Raw genomic sequence first — 24303 nt, 5'->3', positions numbered from 1 at the left:
TTTCAGCAGAAACTTTTCAGCCAGAAGGGAGTGTCCTAATAGCTTTAAAGTGCTGAAAGAAAAAACCTGTAGCCAAGAATACTATATCCAATAAACCTATCATTCAGAGTAGAAGGAAAGATAGAGTTTCCTAAACAAACAAAAATTAAAGGAATTAATGATCACTAAACCAGCTCTACAAGATATGTTAAAAAGGATTCTCTGAGTGAAAAATAAGACCCTAAGTAGGAGTAATAAAAGTAGGGAGAACAGGGGTGCCTGGGTGGGTGGCTCAGTCGCTGAGGTCCGACTTCAGCTCAGGTCATGCTCTCGCAGTTCATGAGTTCAAGCCCCACGTCAGGCTCTGTGTTAACAAAACAGCTCATAGCCTGGAGCCTGCTTCAGATTCTCTCTCTCTCTCTCTCTCTCTCTCTCTCTCTCTCTCTCTCCCCTTCCCCTGCTCATGATCTGCCTCTCTCTGTCTCTCAAAAATAAATAAATGTTAAAAACTTTTTTAAAAAATTAGGGAGAACAAAAGCAGTAAAATTAAGTATATCTATACAAATTGGTCAAGGGATTCATAAAATAAAAGGATGTAAAGTATAACACCATACACATAAAAATGTGTAAGGGAGCAGAGTAAAGAATGGGTTCAAACTTAAGCAACCATCAACTTAATATAGACTGCTATGTGCATAAGATTTTAGATACAAACATAATGATAACCAAAAACCAAAAACCAGTAATAGCTATGTAAAAAATAAAGAGAAGGGAGTCCACACATGTCACTAAAGAAAGCCAGCAAACTGAGAGAAGATAACAAGAGAAGAAAGGAACAGAGAATAACTACAAAAACAACCATAAGACAAGTCACAAAATGGCAGTAAGTACATACCTATCAATAATTACTCTGAATGTAAATACACTAAATGTTCCAATCAAAAGACACAGGGTGACAGAATGGATAAAAAAGCAAGACCCATCTGTATGTTGCCTATAAGAGACTCATTTCCGACCTAAAGACGTATGGACGTTGAAAGTAAAGGGATGGAAAAGCATTTATCATGAAAATAGAAGTGAAAAGAAAGCTAGGGTAGCAGTACTTATATCAGACAAAATAGACTTTAAAACAAAGACTATAACAAGAGACAAAGAAGGACACTATAGAATCATAAAGGGAATAATCCAACAAGAAGATATAACAATCGTAGATATTTATGTATCCAACATGGAAGCTATCCAAGTTTCTGACACAATTGAGACTGTTGAAAAGAGACTGTATTTTTCCCACTGCATATTCTTGCCTCTTTTGTCATAGATTAGTTGACCATGTAATCATGGGTTTATTTCTGGGCTCTCTATTCTGTTCTGTTGATCTATGTGTTTATTTTTGTGCCAGTATGATGCTATCTTGATTACTACCTCTTTGTAGTCTATCTTATAATCTGGGACTGTGATGCCTCCTATTTTTTTCTTTTTCAAGATTGCTTTGGCTATTCAAGATTTTTTGGGTTCCATAAAAATTTTAAGGTTGTTTGTTCTAGTTCTTATACTTCTTCCTTACCAATTTGGATGCCTTTTATTTCTTTTTCTTGCCTTATTGCTGTGGCTTGGACTTCCAGTACTATGTTGAATAAAAGTGGTGAGAGCGGACATCCTTGTTTTGTTCCTGATCTTAGGGGGAGACTTTCCACTTTTCAACTTTGGATATGATGTTAGCTGTAGGTTTTTCACATATGGCTTTATTATGTAATATGAGTAAGAAAAAAATCCCTTCTGATACTCTGTGTTGGCCAAGAATAAGAGAAGGGAGCTCTCCACTACTCCTATTTTCCAGTAAATATTCTGGTATCTTCTCAGAGGGTATGTTTGACTAATTCCAACACCCACTCTTGTGCTCTTTAATTATAAGTTAATTTTATATTACACACTTTCATTCCAGTTGCAAACTTTTTTATAAAATGAGTTTTTTTACCCATTGGACAAGTAAAGGAAAAATAACATGCTGTGTTTATGAGTACTTTTTATAATATTGGTATTAGTAATAGCAAATTCATAGAATTAATGTGATAGATTAAATGGTTATACTAATTTATTAATACAGTAATATGCATTGTTAATTTTCTTAATTAATATTCTGGGCATAAATCATATTAATATATTAATTTATGTGTGCATATACACACACATAATGCTTGATATAGAATCCATATTTCTTTGCTTGTTTATGTGGCCCAAAACATAAATTAGATCTACACTTTTTTATTTTAGTTTGATGATGCTTAGTAAGATGCAAGTCATTTTACAATATGCCATATGCATTATAGAAACTATCTTTAGAAAATATAAAGTATGGAAAATGCAGACTTTCTGTGTATACAGAATTTAATAAATGACGACTTTTAAATAATATCAGATAGTGAATAATAAAGAAATAATACCACTTAGAAACATTTAACATTTTAACACGTTTTACTGATTGCTTTAGATGTTTTTGGTCTTCTGTGTTCTAGTTGGTGTTTTTCAAAACCATTTTTTTTATAACATGTCATTGTAGATTGTTGTGGGCTTTTCATTTTATATAACAGCAGCTGAGATTTACACACTAACAAATGTATGAGGCATTTTGAAATAAATTACAGTTTTACGTTCCAATTTCCCTGTCTCTTTGTTCCTCCAGGTGGCTTTTACAGTACTTTTTGATTTGGAAGCACTTCTGAAGATATGGTGTTTGGGATTTACTGGATATATTAGCTCATCTCTCCACAAATTTGAGCTACTGCTAGTAATTGGAACTACTCTTCATGTATATCCAGATCTTTATCATTCTCAGTTCACATACTTTCAGGTAATATGAATAATGTCTATTTGTCAGTAGAATTTGTTTCTTTCCAGAGGAAATACCAGTTATGTAATAATAACTATACATAATTATATTAAATGGTTATATACAATTATTATATAATAAACACAAACTTGAGATAGGCCCGGCGACATCTTCAGTGCCAAAAATAGTGCATTCATAAATTATAACATTGTTTTTAAAACTTCTGAAAATTCACAGTGGAGATATTTTAGATGAAATTTTCTCCTAAGATGAAAAAAGATGCATTCCAACTTCACTGACTTTATTTATTAGAGATTCCAAAGCTGTTATTTTCAGAGCAGTTTTAACTTCAGCTGCCAGACTGCAACCTGAAACTCTATACCTCTGATACCTAGGGAAAGGACATGAAAATATAATTCACAGAAATGATAACAAATATCCTGTAAACACATGGGTTAAAAGCTAGGCCTCTAATAATCATTGCCAAACATACTGAAATCACAAAGGATATATGGTTCAAGCTTTCAGTACATCAACATCTTTTGACATAAGCCCTTTGTCATTTGTTGGGTTATATCCTTAGGCTTGGTTATAATAAGTGAGATGAGTAGGGCAAGAGATATATACATGTTCAAAACTCTTGGTACAAAATGTACTTCCCAATCATGCCTTTGTATGCTCTTGGGCACTGCTGTCTAGATTCACAAAATCAACATGAGTATTTAATATATATGTTTGATAATTATAGGAAATATGCTTGATAATCAAAACAACAAAATATCTTTTATAGACCTATTAAGTTAACCAAATTAAGAAAAATATTGGTCCCGGGGCACCTGGGTGGCTCAGTCAGTTGAGCTTCTGACTTTGGCTCAGGTCATGATCTCTCACTCTGTGAGTTCAAGCCCCGTGTTGGGCTCTGTGCTGACAGCTCAGAGCCTGAAGCCTGTTTCAGATTCTGTGTCTCCCTCTCTCTCTGACCCTCCCCCATTCATGCTCTGTCTCTCTCTGTCTCAAAAATAAATAAAAACATTTTAAAAATTTAAAAAAATATATTGGTCCCTATTTCAGCAAGGATACATATACAAAATATATTCATGGTTTTAAAATTTCTATACTTTCTCACAGATAATTTTTTAGTGAAAAGTTAGAAATAGAGTAATCTTTGAATCTAAAGATATTTATTTGAGAATTGTTTACGAGATTTAAAAAAATGAGAACTTTTAAAATGGTAAACATTTGAGGAATAGCTTAGCAAGTCATATGCGAATTTGACCACAAAAATAATGACAATGATGAATTTGTAATTACTCAGAGACATGATTAAAATAATATGATTATATTTTATTTACACACAAAGCAGTATAAAATTATATAACATATATATGTTATATGTATGTATATCTATAGCTATATATTTATATGTAAAATACCTATAAATGGAAAAATGACAGGAAAGAAATAAACCAAATTATTACAGATTATTAAGTCATTATGTCTAGTTTTTTTATATTAGTCAATTTTTCCCAAAATACCTAAAATTAGTGTGCAAGGTTCTAATAGTTTTATATATATATAGACATAGTCAGTACGCAACTCAGTGAGTTTGCAACTTTCTTTTAGTTTATTTTTTGAGAGAGAGAGAGAGAGTAGGGGAGGGACAGAGAGAGAGGGAGAAAGCGAGAATCCTAAGCAGGCTCCACACTGTCAGCACAGAGCCCGATGTGGGCCTTGAACTCACAAACTGTGATTTCATGATCTGAGCTGAAATCAAGAGACGGAATGCTTAACCAACTGAGCCACCCAGGTGCCCCCAGTCCGCAACTTTAATGTTATCTTTGATTCTGGATTATAATCGATAACAGTTTAATTTATGTTAATGGTTAAGTGATTTTCATTTGTATCTCTCTCTGTTTGACCATGTTTATATTTCCCTAATGAAATAATTAAACACTGCCTGGATTGTTTTGTGGAGAAGCTTAAGTGTCACAAGGATTTCTGCGCATTCACATATAAGAACTGACTGTCTTGAGCAGATTGGCTCTTCGTGGGTCCACTTTGATCTCCCTTGTGGGTCCTCACATTTCTCATCTGACATGGCCTTTCCTCATCGTGTTGGCGGCCTGGCTTCCATTAGTGAATTTCACATTTTCGTATTTAAGTGAAGTCAACAGTTTAGTACAAAATGACTCCCTTTATAACATCAGTTATCTCTGAGAGCAATCATTGGTGTTCTTCATCTATTTATTCAAATGGTATTTACTGAGCACCTACTATGTGCCAGGCACTGTTCCAGAAACGGAGGACAGAGGTAAATATGCAGGGAAGAGCCCTAGCTCAGTAAGCTTACATTCTAGAGGGCAAATAGTTCACAAACAAGGATACAAAAGAAAGTGGAATAAAGTTCTGGAAATTCAGTAAAGGAGAAACAAGGGTGAAAAGGATGGAGATTGAGGGTGAGGAGCTATTTTAGATAGGTTGCTCATGGCAGCCCTCTCTGAAGAAGTTGCTTTTGAGCAGCGACTGAGTGAAATGAAATGGCAAGCCAAGAGAACCACAGGGCAACTGTCCTGAGGTAGAAACATGCTTGCTGTGTTCGAAGAATAGCACAAAGGCCAGCATGGCTGGACTGGAATGAGCATAGGGCACCATTGTCCTGTAGGAAGAAATAAAGTGTTACAAAATGCTACAGCTCTGATGTACCGGATAATTATGATGATATCAGCTGGGATTTATTGTGCATTTACTATGTGCTGGGCACTGGGCCGAGAGCATCATGCTATTATTGGTTAGGCACCACAATCCTGGGAGACAGAGAGCATGCATGCAAGCTGAAGTGCTAAGACACGTGATAACTTGCTCAAGACCACATAACAAACAAGTGATGGAAACGCATTACTAAGAAATTTAATTTCATAGTCCATATTCTTGGCCATACAATTTCTGAAGTATCTCACTTGTAATTAGCAGAGTGATCTTGAAGAGACAGACTTAGAAATGTGACCAGGAAAATATCCTTTGGAAATAACCACAAAATGTTCTGCAGTGCTTATCTTTGAGAGTATGGTTTACTTTATTTCCTGTCTGCGGAAGCACCAAATCAAAAGGCTTTATTGGGTAAACAGAGTGAAAAGCATATTTATCCCCAAATAGATGAAAAGGCGTAACTAGAGTCACTGATAAGGACTTTGCCTTTGCAAGGATGCAGCCTTTCCCCTTTGAAAATGCTGATCAAATCGGCCATGTAGGAATCATGTTAAGTTCTGCTTCTTCCAACTAATGAAATTTTAATTTATCAAAATTGCACAGATGTGCATAGGATGTTTTATTAGAATTTGGGATAGGGCTCAAAATTACTTAGGCAATCTTCTTTTTTTTTTTTAAGTTTATTCATTTTTGACAGAGACAGAGCATGAGCAGGGGAGGGGCAGAGAGAGAAGGGAGACACAGAATCCGAAGCAGGCTCCAGGCTCCAAGCTGTCAGCACAGAGCCGGACGTGGGGCTTGAACTGACGAGCTGCGGTATCATGACCTGAGCTGAAATCAGACACTTAACCAACTGAGCCACCCAGGCGCCCCTAGACAATCTTTTAAATATGATTTTAGTACAAGTGGAGAAAACACACTGTATTGAAAGTTGAGCTATAAGCCAGTTAAATTGTTCCTGTAAACTTGCTCATTTTAGCTATTAACAATTAGATACTGAATCATTTATATCTGAGAATAACAAATCTGATAAGAATGTGAAATCCTTCCATATAATTATTCAGGATATTAATATGAATGCGAATATTTTAATAGTTCTTATGATAAAGCTATTTGCTTATTACTTGGAAAGATGACCTGAGTGTAATATGTTCTGATTTGGGAATATATATAAATTCAAACAGAAAACTGGTAGCTTAACCATGTATATAGCATAATGTTTACTCGGAACAACATGATTTTTCACATAAATTTTCTTTTTTCAGTATTGCAGGGAGGAATTAAAATTAGCAACAAGAAAATATACATTTTCTCAACTTCTTTACATGTGTGTCCATTTAGTTTACTAGTCATGTGGCTGCATTTGGATTCTGTAGACATTCCTATTATTTCACCACAATATATTCTGTTAATTCAAAGTCTAAGGAAGTAAAAGTGGCTTCAAGTATGGCATGATGCAGAGGCTAAAATGGTATCGCAGGGGCTCAGTCTATTTCCTCACTCACTTTTCTTCTGTGTCAGTTATTCCTAAGCTAGCTTTGCTCCATGTAGTGGCAAAGATGGCTCCCAGAGCTCAAGATTTCTGTGGTGCTCACAGTAATGTGAATTGGGAATGAACAATGGCACACCTCTTACAGGTCCAACAAAAGTTTTGAGGATGACTCAGGTCATTGTGAATACTCCCTCCCGGCCTGGATAGTGGACATCACAGAGTCTCTTCTGGTCCTCATGGACCAAGAGTGGAGCAGAAATGATTTGCCAAAAGAAAATCAGGAACAGTAGGAAGCTAGGGATGCTGGAAAAATCCAAACATATGTTATTTTATATGTGTAAAAATTAAATCTAGGTTAAAAATTTTTTAATGTTGGGGCGCCTGGGTGGCTCGGTCGGTTGGGCGTCCGACTTCGGCTCAGGTCATGATCTCATGGTCCGTGAGTTCGAGCCCCGCGTCGGGCTCTGTGCTGGCGGCTCAGAGCCTGGAGCCTGTTTCAGATTCTGTGTGTGTGTCTCTCTCTGCCCCTCCCCTGTTCATGCTCTGTCTCTCTCTGTCTCAAAAATAAATAAACGTTAAAAAAAAAAATTAGAAAAAAAAAATTTTTTTTAATGTTTATTTTTGAGAGAGAGAGAGAGAGAGAGAGAGAGAGAGAGAAGGAGGGAATGAGCGGGGGAGGTGAAGAGAGAATGAGATACAGAATCCAAAGCGGGTTATGGGCTCTGAGCTGTCAGCACAGAGCCTGACACTGGGCTCGAACCCACTAACTGTGAGATCATGACCCGAGCCGAAGTCAGACACTCAACCAACTGAGCCACCCAGGCACCCCTAAAAACTAGGTTTTAAAAGCGTTTCCTGCTCTTACTCTGTTGAAGAGTATTTATTTTCTGCTACTAAAAAGCATTCACAGTCACCTTAAGCTCTCATCAAACCATCTTGGACAACCTTTCCACTTACCATAGTTTATTTGTGCCAAGACCATAGTTTTCCTGTTTTCCTATTTCCTATCTCTAAACCTGGAATCTGTCTTATAATCAGTGGTATGCCATTCTTTAATTGGGAGCACTTTTTATTTTTCAGAGGCACATATAAAAATGTTGACGTCTCAGACTTAATGAAAAATTGCTACTTTTCCATGTTTTATATTTCAACCTTGAATTACATACTAAATTATACTTTTAATCTTATAAATATGCCCTTAGGAGCTTTGCCTTTATATTATACTCCCTCTGTAATTTATAAACATTGAATCTTATTTGTCCAACACAATGTTTGGCACATAATAATTAATCAGTATTTGTTAAAGTGAAGAGCAAGTGAATTTATTAATCAGTAAGCTATGGAGAGTTGCCTTTATATATATGCAAAACATCTAAATATGTGTGTGTATTTAGATATAACAAAGATCTAAAAATGCAAGTCTTACATAAGACAGAAGTTTGTTTCTCTCCAGTAGTTGGTGGGTGTCCAGGAAAAGTAGGTGGCTCTGCTCCACACAGTCATGCAGGAAGCCTGCCTGTTGAGGTGGATTGAATCTGTTAGCTTCCATACAAGGCTTCCATTTCTGGTCCAAAGGGGCTACTCCATTCATTTCAATTTCCCTGCCAGAGGAAAGCATAAAGAGTATCCAGGGCAAGTTTATTTAATTAAATGTGCCAAAAGTTGCAAAAATTACTTCTTTTCATGTTCCTTACATCTGAACTTAGTCAACTGGCCACACCTAGCTATAAGTGGGGCTGGAAAATGTAGTCTATAGTCCTTGCTAGCCACTTGTTAGGCTAAACTTCTGATAGTTCTATTATTTAAAGAGAGGATAGAATGGATATTATGGCATCACTCTCAGGCATAAGTAAGGACTCTTTGATAGTAGATTCTTAAAAAAAAAAAGTCTATATGTACAATACTATATAGGAAGCTTTGTTTTATGAGACATATAGCTAATCTTGGATTAAGCCTTTCATCTACATTTGAACATAAGAAAAATATCAATTGTATTTCAACAATATGTATTAGTTAATAGCACTTTGAGGGGTGCCTGGGTGGCTCAGTCGATTAAGCATGTGACTCTTAATCTCATCTCAGGTTATGATTTCACAGTTTGTAAGATCAAGCCCCATATTGGGCTCTGTGCTGACAGCACGGAGCCTGCTTGGGATTCTCTCTCTCTGCCCCTCCCCAGCTTGCATGCCCTCTCTCTTTCTCTAAAAAGAAAGAAAGAAAGAAAGAAAAAGAAAGAAAGAAAGAAAGAAAATGTAATAGCACTTTGAATTATCACATTATATGTAAAAAAGTTTTTGTTACCACCATTTTCCTTCATTCATTCAGGATTTATTGAGCTCTGGCTAAAAGGCAGAAAGGCAGGCACTGAGATACACCAAGATCTTAGTTATTGTAGTGTTACTTTTTGTCTGTAGCTACTCACATGGAAAAGTGTGATTTTATGAAGTACTGTGAAAAATGAGGTTTTAGTGTGAACTTGTTTAAGATTCAGTGTGAGTAAATGATCAAGTACATATGTTTTCCTCCACCACAACAGGTTCTTCGGGTAGTTCGACTTATTAAGATTTCACCTGCATTAGAAGACTTTGTGTACAAGATATTTGGTCCTGGAAAAAAGCTTGGGAGTTTGGTCGTATTTACTGCCAGCCTCTTGATTGTTATGTCAGCAATTAGTCTTCAGATGTTCTGCTTTGTTGAAGAACTGGACAGGTTTACAACGTTTCCAAGGGTAAGGATAAAAACTGCAGTCAATTTAATCCATCATTCCCATTTTAGCAATAATGGTTAACATCAAAATAATATCCCTTTAACAGTGGATCAAAAATACTGGCATATTTTTGATAACTTGGAATAATTCAGTTTTAATATTTAAAATGGTCTCTTTTGCAGGGTGTAGGCACTTGAGCCCGTTTTCAACACTGTTAGATTATACCTCAATTGTAAAATTCTGGAAATAGTCTGATAAAATGAGATGCTAAAACCAGCCCAGTTGAAAGCTAGAGTTCTTAGTACCTATAGATGAAATTATAGCAGAGTATTTTTTTTAAGTTTATTAATTTATTTTGGGAGAGACAGAGAGCACAAGTGGGGAGGGGCAGAGAGAGAAGGAGAAAGAGAGAATCCCGAGCAGGCTCCACACTGGCAGTGTAGAGCCTGACATGGGGCTCAAACTCATGAAATTGTGAGATCATGACCTGAGCTGAAACCAAGAGTCAAGACACTTAACTGACTGAGCCACCCAGGTGCCCCTAGCAGAATCTTAAAATAAAATTTGTTTTTTGTGTCTGTGAAAGTTGACATTTCAAAATCTGTTTCACAGTTCATATATTATTTTTTAATTTTTTTAAATATTTATTATTTATTTTTGAGAGAGAGACACACAGACACACACAGACACACACAGACACTCACAGACACACACACACACACACACACACACACACACACACAGAGTGATAACGGGGGAGGGGCATACAGAGAGGGAGACACAGAATCTGAAGCAGGCTCCAGCCTCTGAGCTGTCTGTCAGCACAGAGCCCTATGGCTCAAACCCAGGAACTGTGAGATCATGACCTGAGCCAAAGTCAGACGCTTAACCAACTGAGCCACCCAGGCGCCCCTACAGTTCATAGATTTTAATGTCAAGCATAATCTAGAAGGAAGTTTTTGATTTTCAATGTAAGAAAATTTATAAACTCTTCAGATTTGAAATGTCTTTGGAAAATTCTCTAGTTCATGCCTCTGCATTATCATCAGGAATTCACTTAGGCTAAAAAAGGAAGTCAAAAATCAATCATAAGCAGAACTCAAATAGAAAATATAACCCCTAACCAAGGATTCTGAAATTTAACTCCATGTGGAATTAAAAACATGAAAAAATGTAATGACCAAGACAAAAAAATATGTATTTTTTCACCATAAGCTGAAATACCCATTTATATGGGAAGAATTATCTTGGGGTAACAACAGTATATAATTCATTTTTTTTTAATTTTTTAATGTTTTATTTATTTTTGAGACAGAGAGAGACAGAGCATAAACGAGGAAGGGTCAGAGAGAGAGGGAGACACAGAATCCGAAGCAGGCTCCAGGCTCTGAGCTGTCAGCACAGAGCCCGACGCAGGGCTCGAACTCACGCATGGTGAGATCATGACCTGAGCCGAAGTCGGACATTTAACCACCTGAGCCACCCAGGCTCCCCTAATTCATTTTTTTAAGATAAGCTTTGTGGGACACCTATATGGCTCAGTCCGTTGAGTGTCAGACTTCAGCTCAGGTCACCATCTCATGGTTTGCAATTTCGAGCCTGCATTGGGCTCGCTGCTGTCAGCACAGAACCCACTTCAGATCCTCTGTCCCCCTGTCTCTCTGCCCATCCTCTGCTCATGCTCATTCCCTCAAAAATGAAATAAACATTAAAAAAAACTAAGCTTTGAAGGCAAAAGTGTCTGTACTCAAAATGGTAGTCTTATATAGGCTGGTTATTATTTTTTTTAACCTCGTGCTAAATTTGTTATGCATCACCAAGCATTTGTTGAGTGTGTATAAAGAGCCAGGCAATTTTGGTGATCTTAGGGCAGAAACACAACTATATCCCCAGTCTTCAGGAAATTCTCAGTTGAAGGGCGTGCCAAGTAAGTAAATGCAAAGCATGATAGAGGCAGGCACGAGGTGCTCTGAGAACCCAGAACTAAGATCTGTAACCAGGAATGGAAACGTCCAAATAGTCTTCTTGGAACAGTCACTAAAGAACAGTTGTACATAGACAATCAAAGTGGAGGAACACAGTGTCCTGGGTTTGGGGTCAGAATATGCTAAAGGTCTGCGGTGAGCCTTTCTTGCTCCAGAAGGTAAAGGAGAAAGCAAGGCCAATGGTAAGAGGAAGATACAAGACCAAGGAAGGGTTAAGTTGGATGAAAGTGTGGTTGTATTTAAACGTTCATTGAGAACAAGCAAGTAGAAGGTGAGGTTGAAGATGTAGGAGACACAGAGGACAATAGCAAAGGGTTCTTGAAGAGGGTATCCAGAGCATAGGCACAAGGATTGCTCTTAGACAAGTGTTGACACGTCCTGCGTGGAGGTGGTGATGTAGGACAGCAAGCCAAACTGAGAGTCACAGCCAGTCTTTATTTTCCTACTACCACAGTACAAGCCACTGGCTCCCAACATTCCATTTTCCACACTGAACAGCACTGGGTGAGTGTCAGATGGGTGAGTGTATTGTGGCAGGAAGAATAGGGAAAAGTGCCTCAGCTGAGGCCTCTTGATGTGACTCTCAGAACAGAAGCACCCAAGCTAGGAATGTGGCTGTTCCTAAGAGCATGGCCACCTGAAGTGGGGGGTGCCAAGTTTCTGCCTGAATCTCCCTCCAGACACAGACTGTGCACCAAATGTGGTGTGGGGATGGCAGCCCACCCTGCGAGCTTGTGGGGCAGAGCCTCTCCGGTGCCTGGGGTCAGGCCACATAGGATGCTATTGTCCTGGAGCCAGACTCTTCAACAAGAGGCTCAGCTCTTCTTCAGGGTTGGGGGCATGCAAGCAAAGATGACAGTGATGTCACTAAGCCCACCTTCTCTTTGTGTGCCCCGTCACTGGGGAAATGAAAATTGCAGAGCGCCATCGTTCAGAATGACACTGAGACTGTCATTGTCACAGTCCATCTCTGAGCCCAGGTTAATTCAGCACACAGTATTGAAGGCCCACTTAGGGCCAGCCATTGTTCTAGGAACAGGGGATCCTAAAAAGAAAACCGCCCCCCGTCCCCTTCTTTATGTACACAGTCTTCTCTTAACGTCAAATCTTATCTTCATCTTTTACTGTCTCCTCTAATCTCACATCACCGATTTTATATTTCTTAGCCAAAGCCTCTTGGAGCCAGATGGCTTTTGGAGTTCAGAATATTCTAGATATTACAAGGGTGATATCACTCCCTTCTTGGTTTAATTTGTTTGAGTCAGCACTCTGTAATCAATACACAAATGTTTCTTTAGCAAAACATCAGCCTTTGGGCAAAGACGAATAAATAAGGACAATAAATAAGTCTTAGGTCAGATTGACTTTCTGCCACTAAATGAGCTACCAAAAAAAAAAAAAAAGAAGAAGAAGAAGAAGAAAAGAAAGAGAAATTTTAGATATTTTCAAGAATTTTTGAATATAATAAGGCATCACAGATAAGAGTTTGCACTTCTTGTCATACAGATCTGATTCCTTATCACTGCTCCCTCACTTCTTAGCTATATGATACTAGACAAATTAGTCATTAAGCTTTTATTTTCTCACATCTAAAGTGTAGGTAACAATAGCATTTTCCTCATACCATTATGTGGATTTAATAATATACCATACATACAAAATATACAAAGTCCAACTCTTAGAAGCATTTTTAAATGTTTTATTCTATATAATACAATATATTTGAAGTCGGTATATTAGATTCTGTATAAAAGATCAGGCTGCTTCAGAGCCACCCGACTTAGCCCCTTGGGATTTGCTCTATTTTCCAGCCATAATAGTAATCAAGTAGCATTACGTTTTCAGGTCTCCAATTACTCAATTGTGCCTTTCTGCCTGATTACTTTGACCATCTTAATGAAAGCAGCCAGGCAGCTATGGGGCCCCCTAATCAGTGATTCTGCAGCTGACAGGGTTGACAGCCTAAATGTGTGAAATGACTAGGAGTAGAATTTTCCTCGCACATGAACGCATTATGCATTAAATTCCTGAAAAATAATCAAATTTTGCAAGAAATGTTGAAAACATTGCAGCTACAAAAAGTAGTCATTATCATTCCCAGTCACATAAAGCATCATCCGTTGGTGCCACTTGCCTGACAGGAAATCATCAGAAAAGATGGTTAAAAACACATGATAGTCGATGGTAGATTTCTGTTCAGACACTCATCCATGGGTCTTACTCTGTTCCCTTCTTATATAGCATCTCCCTCATTATCCACGGGTTGGGTGTTGTGGTAGGTTGGTTAATTATGGTGTTAGCCAAAGTGCACAAGACATGGTTAGCAGGCACCAGCCTCCAAGATGGTGGGAGTCAAGTAAAGATAATAAAAACAAGTGCTGAGTCTTCAAGTTCCTGTTTTACTTTGGGATGCATCATGTGATTTTTCTTATACATACTTAGAGCTATGGAATGCAGAATAAACTATGTGTGCCCATGAGAGATGCTGGGAGAACACCCATCTTGAAGGAATCCAACAGAGGCAGAGCCAGCCTGACTTGGCAAAGCAGCCTCAGTCTTTGTGCCTGGCAAAGAGTTTTTCTGTGGCTCTTTCGTGAACCAGATTTTTTTTAAAATTTTTTTTTCAACGTTTATTTATTTTGGGGACAGAGAGAGACAGAGCATGAACGGGGGAGGGGCAGAGAGAGAGGGAGACACAGAATCGGAAACAGGCTCCAGGCTCCGAGCCATCAGCCCAGAGCCTGACGCGGGGCTCGAACTCACGGACCGTGAGATCGTGACCTGGCTGAAGTCGGACGCTTAACCGACTGCGCCACCCAGGCACCCCTCGTGAACCAGATTTTGACCCAGACATCTGGGTGGCATATTCTCTCTAAGGAAATAGGACTGATTATGAAATTAAACACTGTTTGATTGGATTTGTATCTTGGGCCCAGCAGCCCACTGTGAAACCCTCTAGGAGGACCTAAGAGGAACATGTGAATTCCTAAAACAGCAGCCTGGGCACACAAAGTGATTGCCCACTGCATTGACCCTCTGACAGAGCTCCAGCCACACTGAAGGACCCCAGCTACTTCCTGAAACACTTGAAGGCAGAGAGGTCCTAAAGGATTTTCACTTGTGTTATTCCACAAGTTCCCTAATGGGTCTCTGCCTCAGTTGGCCACTTCTCAACCCATCTCCATTTGTAGCAAAATTTAAACTGTTTCCTGGAACTCTCCTATTTAAAATGTTTCAAGGTCTATCTTTCCCTCACGATACCACACATTTTGCTAGAGTTTTCAGTATCTTCTCTTCTCTATCACCAGTTACCTCTCTGGGCTCATATTTCTGGATTTCCCCCATCACATCTTCCAAAGGCAGAGAGGGCATCTATCTTGCTCATTAAATCCTCCATGCTTCGCACAACACTTCCCAGTGAATAGGTTTTCACTGAGGAATGAATAACAATGCTAGACCAAAGAAAACTTCTGTGATCCTTCCACACTGTATCAGGCTCAACATCCCAGATTCTTTCTTCCACTGCTGTCCCCTTCCACTGGGAACCCCTTTACTCTCCATCTCCCTAACCCTTATCCCATCTGAAATGTCTGCATAATTCTATCAGAATGCTTTGGCAGGAAGTAGCAGAAATCTTGACCCCAATCAACTTGAACAATTAGGAAATTTCTCACAAAACTTGAGATTAGGTAAACCAGAAAGCCAAGACTCTGAATCTTTCACTGAAATTCTGTTGTGGGCTGAATTATGTGCCCCAAAAATATATGTCTAAGTAACCCAAAATATTACCTTATTTGGAAATAGAGGTGATTAAGTTAACATGAGGTCATTACATTGGGCCCTAATCCAATATGACTGATATTCTATAAAAAGAAGAGATTTGGACACAGACACAGACACACACAGAGGGGAAATGATATGAAAACACATGTGGAGAAGACAGCCCTGTGACTGGAGTGGCATCTACAAACCAAGGACCTCCAAGGATTGCTGGAAAACACCTGAAGCTAGAAAACGTTGGGAGAATCCTTAAGAGGGAGCATGGTCCTGCCAACACATTGATTTCAGACTGCTGAGCTGTGAGATAATAAATTCCCTTGCTTTAAGACACTTAGTTTTTGGTACTTTGTTACAGCAGCCCAAGAAAACTACTGCAGTTATTTTCTCCATGTGTTGTCTTAGTATGTTAGCAAAACGGATGCAATATTTCCAGAATTTGTGATAAAATCTTGAGGAAGAAGAGGGTCATCTTCAAGGAGCAAGGACACTTTTTCCTGGTACCATTTTCTACTTCCCCCAGCACACTTGCTGTCACTGTTCATTGGCAGGATTGGGTAACTTGGTTGTTCCTAAACGAATCATTCACAAGATGGCTGAGCCAAGAGGATTGGCTTAGATGAGTCATGTGGGAAGAGATGACTATTGGAGAAACACCACAATACTACAGCGGTCAGACCCAGAGTTTGGACAAGGTTTCTCTCTTGCATCTCTCATCTCTAAAGCTTTGATATACCCTGTGGGCATGTAAATAGACACGTGGTAGGAGGAGGACTGGTGTTTAATTTCTCTCACCTGAAGCACCTGGGCTTCAGCTCCTTCCCAAGATGTCCAAATAGTACCTGCAGAGAAGCCAGCACAAGGCCTGGCACAGAGTGGATTCCTGCTCCCCCTCTGTTTATGGCAGTTGTCACTTTCTGTGACACACCATCAATATTTGTGCAAGCTCCTGTTGCCTCTGCTAGACCTCAAGTATCTTGAGGGTAGCAGCACCGTGCTCTCTTCTCCCAAAGCATGTACCACGATGCTGATGCCAATGCCTTGGGATCCAAGTCATTGGGAGGGTCAGGGCGGAAACAACCAGTGGAGCCTCAGCATACAGTCCCATGAGATGGAGAAGAGAAGCTTGACATTTGTTAATGGAGGGGGGGGGGGGAGGAAGATATATTGATAGAATTTAATAAAACCATTTTGTCATCTCAACCAATAACTTTCTCTTCTAATTTGGACCAAACAGACACTTCACTGCTAAGTAGAATTCCCAAGGAAGATCAAGTCCTGCTGTGAGGCAGGATCCTGTAGTTCTGGACTATTGTTGGGACTAATAACTTACGTTAGAAGGAGGACAATTAGATTAACCTTTCATGATGGAACAGCCTGTGCAGGTCCTAAGGACCACCGGTTGGCACAGGAAAGAGCCACCAGTCTTTCTTCAACAAAAACAAAAACAAATTGTGTGTTTCCCAAAGCTGCCTGACAAAAGCTTATGCGCGCAGTTTCACTAAGGCTTTGTTCAGTTTATCTCTCCACTTATTGTACAAAACAAATTGCCTCTAAGTTACTAAAACACATGCAGTAAATATCCACTGTACATCTTTCACCAATTCAGTATCTCTATTCCTTGTAAACTCTCACTAAAGTCATAATCCATGGGCCTCATTTGCTCCTCAGTTCCTCCAATGGGGAGTTTTTATTCAGAAGCAATAAACTACCCTCCACGAGAGCAGGTACTTGTATTTTAATATTATGTATTTCGTATGTTTTCTTAATTTGCATTCTCTAAATGCAAATGACTTGCTCTGTTGAGTTTTCACTTATAAAACCATATCCAATGCAGTTACACAATATAAGCAGTAAATGAGATAAAACACTTAATTACAAATTAATTTCCCTCTCTCGCCACCAAAATGGCTTTTAACTGTACTGAAAGAATTACTGAGAAATGTAAAGAAACAACTTGCTCCTTAATTTTTTTGCATTTTTTGCCAGATGTAGTTAAGAGAGTCTGATTACATTTCTAATAAAGTCAAGGTGTATATGTATATATATATACACACATACACACATATATACATGTATATACACATATATATGTATATGTGTATATATATGTATATATGTGTGTGTGTATATATATATATATATATATATATATATATATAAAGTTTATTTATCTGAGAGAAAGAGAGAGCACAAGTGTGCAGAGGAGGGGCAAAGAGAGACAGGGAGAGAGAGAATCTGAAGCAGGCTCCATACTGACAGCGTGGAGTCTGACATGGGGTTTGATCTCACCAAGCATGAAATCATGACCTGAGCTGCAACCAAGAGTCGGACACTTAACTGACTGAACCACCCAGGTGCCTCAAGTCAAGGTACATTTTATCTTCAAAAGTAGAATTATTAGTTCAGACTTTATTTTCTCATGAAATGTTTCAGACATGCAAAGAATAATAAAATGTATTCTTCTGTAGCCATACACAGCTTGACAAGCACATTAGAGCACATCTGAAGGCCTTGAATGCCTCTTCTTCATCACTCCCTTCTTGCTCATAGAGAAACACTTTTCTGAATTTTGTGTTTAGGCTTTTAGTGCATTCCTTTATGCTTTAATGCATAAAGAAGCATCAACTGAAAATCACGTATCTTTTTGCATAATTTAAACCTGCCTTTTATGGTCTCATATTATACTGTTTCTTCTGCTAATTGCTTTTTTTGCTATGTTTGTGAGATTTACCGATGAGTACATGTAATTTTTTAAAATTTATTTTCCTTGGGGCGCCTGGGTGGCGCAGTTGGTTAAGCGTCCGACTTCAGCCAGGTCACGATCTCACGGCCCGTGAGTTCGAGCCCCGCATCGGGCTCTGGGCTGATGGCTCAGAGCCTGGAGCCTGTTTCCCATTCTGTGTCTCCCTCTCTCTCTGCCCCTCCCCCGTTCATGCTCTGTCTCTCTCTGTCCCAAAAATAAATAAATGTTGAAAAAAAAAATTTTTTTTTAAAAAAAATAAAATTTATTTTCCTTGCAGTATAATATGCAACTATATATTGCATTATATTTATAATGCACTATTTATATAAACACTTGACAATTTGTTTTCCCATTCTCCTGCATGGTAAGTGAATTCCTCATGGGTTTGGGCAGGACTCACAAATAGGATGGAATTTCACATCTGTGAATAGGCTACTAATCAGTTAATTTGGAATCCATCAAAAAGGAGATTATCTTGGGTGTGCCTGACCTATTCGGAGGGACTGGGCTCTTCTGAAGAGGCATTTAAAGCAAGAGTCTCTTGTTGGCTTTGAAGAAATAAGTTGTCATGTTAAAGGGTCATGTGGTTAGGACCTGTGGGTGGCCTTTAGGGACTGTGTGCTTCAAGAAGACAGGATCCTCAGTCCTACAGCCATAGGAACTGAATTCTGGTAACAATCTGAATGAGGCTCCAAATGAGACCACGGCCCAGCCCACACTTTTATTTCAGCCTCTGAGATCCTGAGCAGAGAACCCAGTTATACTGTGCCCACATCTCTAACCTACAGAAACTACAAATAAGAAATAAATATTGTTTTAAGGTGCTAAGTTTGTAATGATTTGTAACACAGAAATAGAAAATGAATGCATGCAGGTTTTGGATGTTTGTTTCTAATATTTTATAATTCCAAATAATGCTAATCTGAACATTGCAAATTAGCTTGTGCACATGTGAACATTTGGGGGGGTATGTAGCTAGGAATAGAATTGCTGAGTCTTAGAATAAAGATACCTCCAACTTCAGCAGGTATTGATAAACTCGCATTGCATTCCAACGCAATTTCCCCAGTGTATATGCTATCAGCAGGACATAGGAATGTTCTCTGCTTCACAACTCAGCCATACTTGGTCTTGTCAGGCTGTGTGTTACTTTCAACATTTAGCTCTTCATTTAACCTGAATTGATTTTTGTGGTTTCTGTGAGATAGGGAGCAATCTTATTTTATTTCCATTGGATAACCCATTGTCACAGTACCATTTATTGACTAGTCTATCCATTCCCCATGGTTCTGCTGTGCTGGCTGTGTCGTAATAGGATTCCACATGTGTGTATCCTGGTCAAGACACACAAGCTCCTTTCCATCATCTCCTTTTGTGATGGAATTTTTTTTTTTTTTTTTTTTTTTTGTCAATCTCTGGTGAAGTCCAGTGAATATCCAGCCTTACTCAAGGATCTCAGTTAGCAACCTCCATCTTTCCAGGGCCTGTGACTTTGCCCCTTATGCCTGACAGTACATGAAAAACCTAAGTCTGCCACAGACTGTAAATCCTCTAAGATTGTCTTTTTTTGACCCAAGCTGCATATTAGTTTTTGGTACTAGGGCTTCAGTTATTGTCTTGGGATCTTAAGTAGGCCTTTAAAAGGATGCTTATTGCATTTTATACAGAATTTGGGGAGGGAGGGCTAATCAGGTTTTTTTTTCCATATATGATCAGATACTAAGGCTCACTAATATATTTTTGAGAATTAAAAAAACCCACTCCAGTGACTATCTTTCAGATGGATAGGTTTCTTTTTTTTTCTACAGATACACCCTGAGGCTAGGCCACCATCTGAAGCCTCATATTTGTTTGCATTCGGTTGCAATTTAGTTATTGATTCTCACAATCTCATTTTGTGTCCACCTAATCTGCTACACCATTGAAATCCATTTTCCACAAAATACCAGATACATCCATTCACAATGAAGACTAACGAAATTGTGTATGTGTTTTGTTGCTGTTTGTAATTTAGCCCACATTCTCTATATAATGGAACCATGAGGCATACACACATGAACAAACATACCAACTGCCCTCTTTAACTTGTAACATAGTCAAGAGCATAAGGAAGAAGTCAACTTATCCCATAGTAGACACATAAGAAAGAACTCAAATAAGCCAAAAGGTGAAATATGACATCAAAGATTATCTGGAGAATATTTTAAAATTCTGGGAGCCTACTATGTGCTAAGCACAGAGCTTCCAAAAATCACTTGTTTTAATAAGAGGAAGGGTCTGCTTCCAAAGCTTTCTGAAGAGTGGTCTTCAGGGGTGCATGTGGTTTCCACAGATCAGAATTTGGGCAACGGCATTAGATGAGAATATCCCATTTCAGGAAGACAGAATGAGTAAATCAGAGACATGGAGAATCACTGGCATGGAGGGATGGATGAAAAAGGAACTGCAGTGTTGGTCTGGAGCCAGACAACAGGGTGTTTTCAGAGGTTGGGATCGTGACAGAGGGAAGCTGTTGAAGATTTCACTCTTTCTTATTTTCTTCCTGGAGAAGAGCAGATGAGCTATTTTAAGGAAGGTTAGTTACACTGGAAGAAATGTTATTTCTCTGAGGAGGTATTTTCACTGAACAAAATTTCATTTTTATTGACCAAAGACAAAAATTTATGATTGAGGAATTGCAGCAGCATCAGGGCAGGAAGGGAGGTAAGTTTCATTTTTTCTGTGTGGCCATTACTGTGTCATATCTTCTACAGTCTCTTAAAGTTGGTCCCATCAAAGGCTTTAGGCCATCCAAGGCCTTCATCCATGTCTGGACCTGGCGCTGTGATAGAAACTAGCACCTTGTTTTAAAATCCAGAGTAATTTAGTGACATAGCTTAATGTCACCATCTCCCCCCCAAAAAAGTTTTAAAATTAATTTTATTTTCTTCCTGCTATAAAATCAGATGGCTTGTTTTTTGGTTTTTGAGTTTCTTTGTTTTTATTGTTGTTGTTGGGATTTTTTTGTTTGTTTTTGCTTCTAGCTGAATTTCTTTGTGTGGCGATTCATCATTGGCATAATGATAAAATTATATCTGGTGCGCTTCTTTTTAAAGGGCAGTTTTAATGCAGTATGAATCACTCACAGACAGCTGTCTTTTCCTGTTGTGTATTACCATCACTGGTCCACTGAACTGCAGTTACCAGAACTATTCCTTGAGTAAAACATCCTTAGAGTCCAAGCCTGAGTCCCAGAAGGGCACTCTTTTGAGGAAGACCTTTTTATTTGACCTGGCTATAATCCTTATCCAATTTAATCAAAATTTAAGAGATTTAATCTAAAGGGAAAACAAAATTGAAATTACAATGAATGCAAAAACGAAATTCAAATCACAAAAGTGAATCATGAGGACATCCATATCTGCTGGAGTTCAGGCACAAGTGTGACTCCAGTTTTTCTAACAAAAGTAGACTTAGATAGATGAAAGATGATTATGAGATGAAAATGAACTATTTTCCTAGAGAAGCATAATTATTCCTAACTAAGTCAAGAAAGACGTTTCCCCAGGGATCATTTATCAATAATAATAATTACTATATATGAGACTTTTTACATGTGAGGCCCTCAGAACAAGAACTTTTCATAGGGAAAAAGAGAGATATATACATACACACATAGATATCCACATATATCTAATGTAATCCCCAAAACAACCTATTAAGGAAGTATTTCCCCCACATTATAGATGTTGTTTAAAAAAAAGCAGTAAGGAACATCATCAAAAATTGTAAGAACTAACAAGAAAATGTACAAGGCTACAATAATAGAATGTGATTTAGGGTTAACATATAGATGAACGGACAAACATGCATTAAAAAACATTTGGCAAAGAAAGCATCACAATTACAAGACAAATTGTTCTCAAACAAGCAATATGGGCGATACCAGAGTCTCCTCATACTATGTATCGAAATATCTTCCTGATGAGTTAGAGCAAGGAAATGTGAAGTGTGAAAATGTAGAAAACAAAAAGAAAATATCATCTTTCATCTTTCTTGATGATCAAGAAATTTCTAGGCCTAAAAGCAGAACACACTTGACTTTTCAAAAAAGTCGAAAATAACCACTATAAATAATTTTTCAGATCAAAGGAAAACATGAAGATACAACCTTAATTTATAATGCATGTCAGGAAGAAAGTGTTGAATGGACAAGATTTATTTGTTATTTTTATTTTTTGGCTAATGGTCATGTGCACTGCTGGCAGAAAGCCCTCTCACACATTGCGTGTGGTGGTGAACATTTGTGTAACTTTTCTGGAAATCCGTTTTTCATTATATATGAAAACACTAAAAAGCATTTTTACTCTTTGATCTAATGGTTGCATTTCTAGAAATCTACTCCAAGAAAATAACCAGAGATGCATACAAAGACTGATCTTCAAAAAATGCTCTTTGTGGCATTATTTAATGTGAAAATTTTGAGACAACTTTAATGTCCAACCATCTGGAAAGTCTAAATAAATTTTAAATGTGGTGGCATATCATACAGTCATCAAAACTGTATTTTTACAGCCTAACTTATGAGGTAAGCCATGGGCGACACTAATTGTGATGATAAAATATTAAAAAAGCATAATAGAAACTATATTTGTAACTGAGTTCAGTTTTATTTCAAATACATATATACACCCAGAAAAGAATGGTAGAATATAATGCTTCCCTTTATATATCTACTCTTACCTAAGAAAAAAAAAATCCTACAAGACTAATTTTAGTCATATAATAAGACTAATTTTAATTCATGACTTGTAAAATCAGCTTTATTAACGTCAAATCATTTCAATTAAATATTTATTTGTAAACAACTATCAAATCTATTTTCAAGGTATTAGAGAACTAAATAAGCACTATCAGATTAGAAGCAAAACTTGGAAATTTATGTGTGTGATAGAAGAGTAGACAATATAATTTGCGGTAAAGCTAGCTCATTTTTTGTGGACTTAGTGAAGAAAGATGAGCATCAAATCCCATTCAAAGAGAGCAAACAGTGGCACACTCCATTTCTAACATGTAGGGTTATTGTTTGTTTGGTTGGTTTTTTAATGCAAACCCCTAAGCTTTTTCTGACCAGAGTTGCTTTCTGTTTGAAACCAAATAGAAAAATCTGGTTCTTTTATATATATAATTTTTTTAATGTTTGTTTATTCTTGAGAGAGAGACAGACAGACAGACAGACAGAGTGTGAGCAGGGGAGGGGCAGAGAGAGAGAGAGAGAGAGAGAGAGAGACAGAATCTAAAGCAGACTCCAGACTGAGCTGTCAGCACAAAGCTCACATGGGGCTAGAACTCATGAACTTCGAGATCATGACCTGAGCTGACATCAGATGCTTAACCAACTGAGCCACCTAGGTGCCCTGAAAAACCTCGTTCTTAAGCATTGTTTTACAAACCGATAGTCAGGAAACACTGAAATTTCCTAGGTAGACTCCATGGTACTTTAGTTACAGAAGTTTTCTTAATAAATCCTCTGCTTGTTTAACAACAGGACACACAGCTGTGTTTTCAGGAGCACTGTTTCTTCTGTATATGTTACAAGATCTTTATTGCACCAAAAGTAGAACGTCAACTTTCATCTGCAATTTTATAGCGCATATTTGCCAATGAAATGCATCATTTACATCATGAAAATTTAATATGACTGACATTAGCAAAATCACTAATTAAGAAATAGGGCATAAATACTCCCAGAAACTTGACAGTCTGTTCTATGAAGAAAATTAATTCAGAAGTTTCCTATTTGCATAAACCTCCAGGTCTCATTTTCACAGCTGTTTGTTCTGTCAGCGAGATGGCTGCATTTCAAAATTATTTTAACATAATCGGTGGGAAGTATACCTTTCAACTAAAAATATCATGCTCCTCAAGAAAGACTGTTAGGGGAAAAATTTAAGTTCAGTCAGTTCATGTTGATTTTTTTTTTCCCTTAAGATAAATGTTTCCAACATGGGCACTTTAACATTTAAGTCATAAATGATTAACATATTTTTATTATTAAAACAAATTAAAATTCTGTAATTTTAGATTCTCATGAAAATGAAAACA

The 24303-nt window shown here is 37.9% G+C and overlaps 1 protein-coding gene across 5 annotated transcripts in view; it reads left to right on the top strand.

The window, feature by feature from the left end:
- Window positions 1–24303, top strand: part of NALCN (sodium leak channel, non-selective) — a 317213-nt gene that overhangs the window by 150562 nt on the left and 142348 nt on the right. For all 5 annotated transcript variants that reach the window (XM_043582614.1, XM_043582617.1, XM_043582618.1 and 2 more), the window contains 2 exons: window positions 2660–2827; window positions 9541–9732. In XM_043582614.1, coding sequence (XP_043438549.1) covers window positions 2660–2827; window positions 9541–9732 — 360 coding nt within the window. The remainder of the gene's footprint in view (window positions 1–2659; window positions 2828–9540; window positions 9733–24303) is intronic.

The sequence above is a fragment of the Prionailurus bengalensis genome, chromosome A1, assembly GCF_016509475.1.
Source record: "Prionailurus bengalensis isolate Pbe53 chromosome A1, Fcat_Pben_1.1_paternal_pri, whole genome shotgun sequence".
NCBI classification, from domain to species: domain Eukaryota; kingdom Metazoa; phylum Chordata; class Mammalia; order Carnivora; family Felidae; genus Prionailurus; species Prionailurus bengalensis.
Note: the sequence above shows the minus strand (reverse complement) of the source record. Positions and strands in the feature narration are given on the sequence as shown.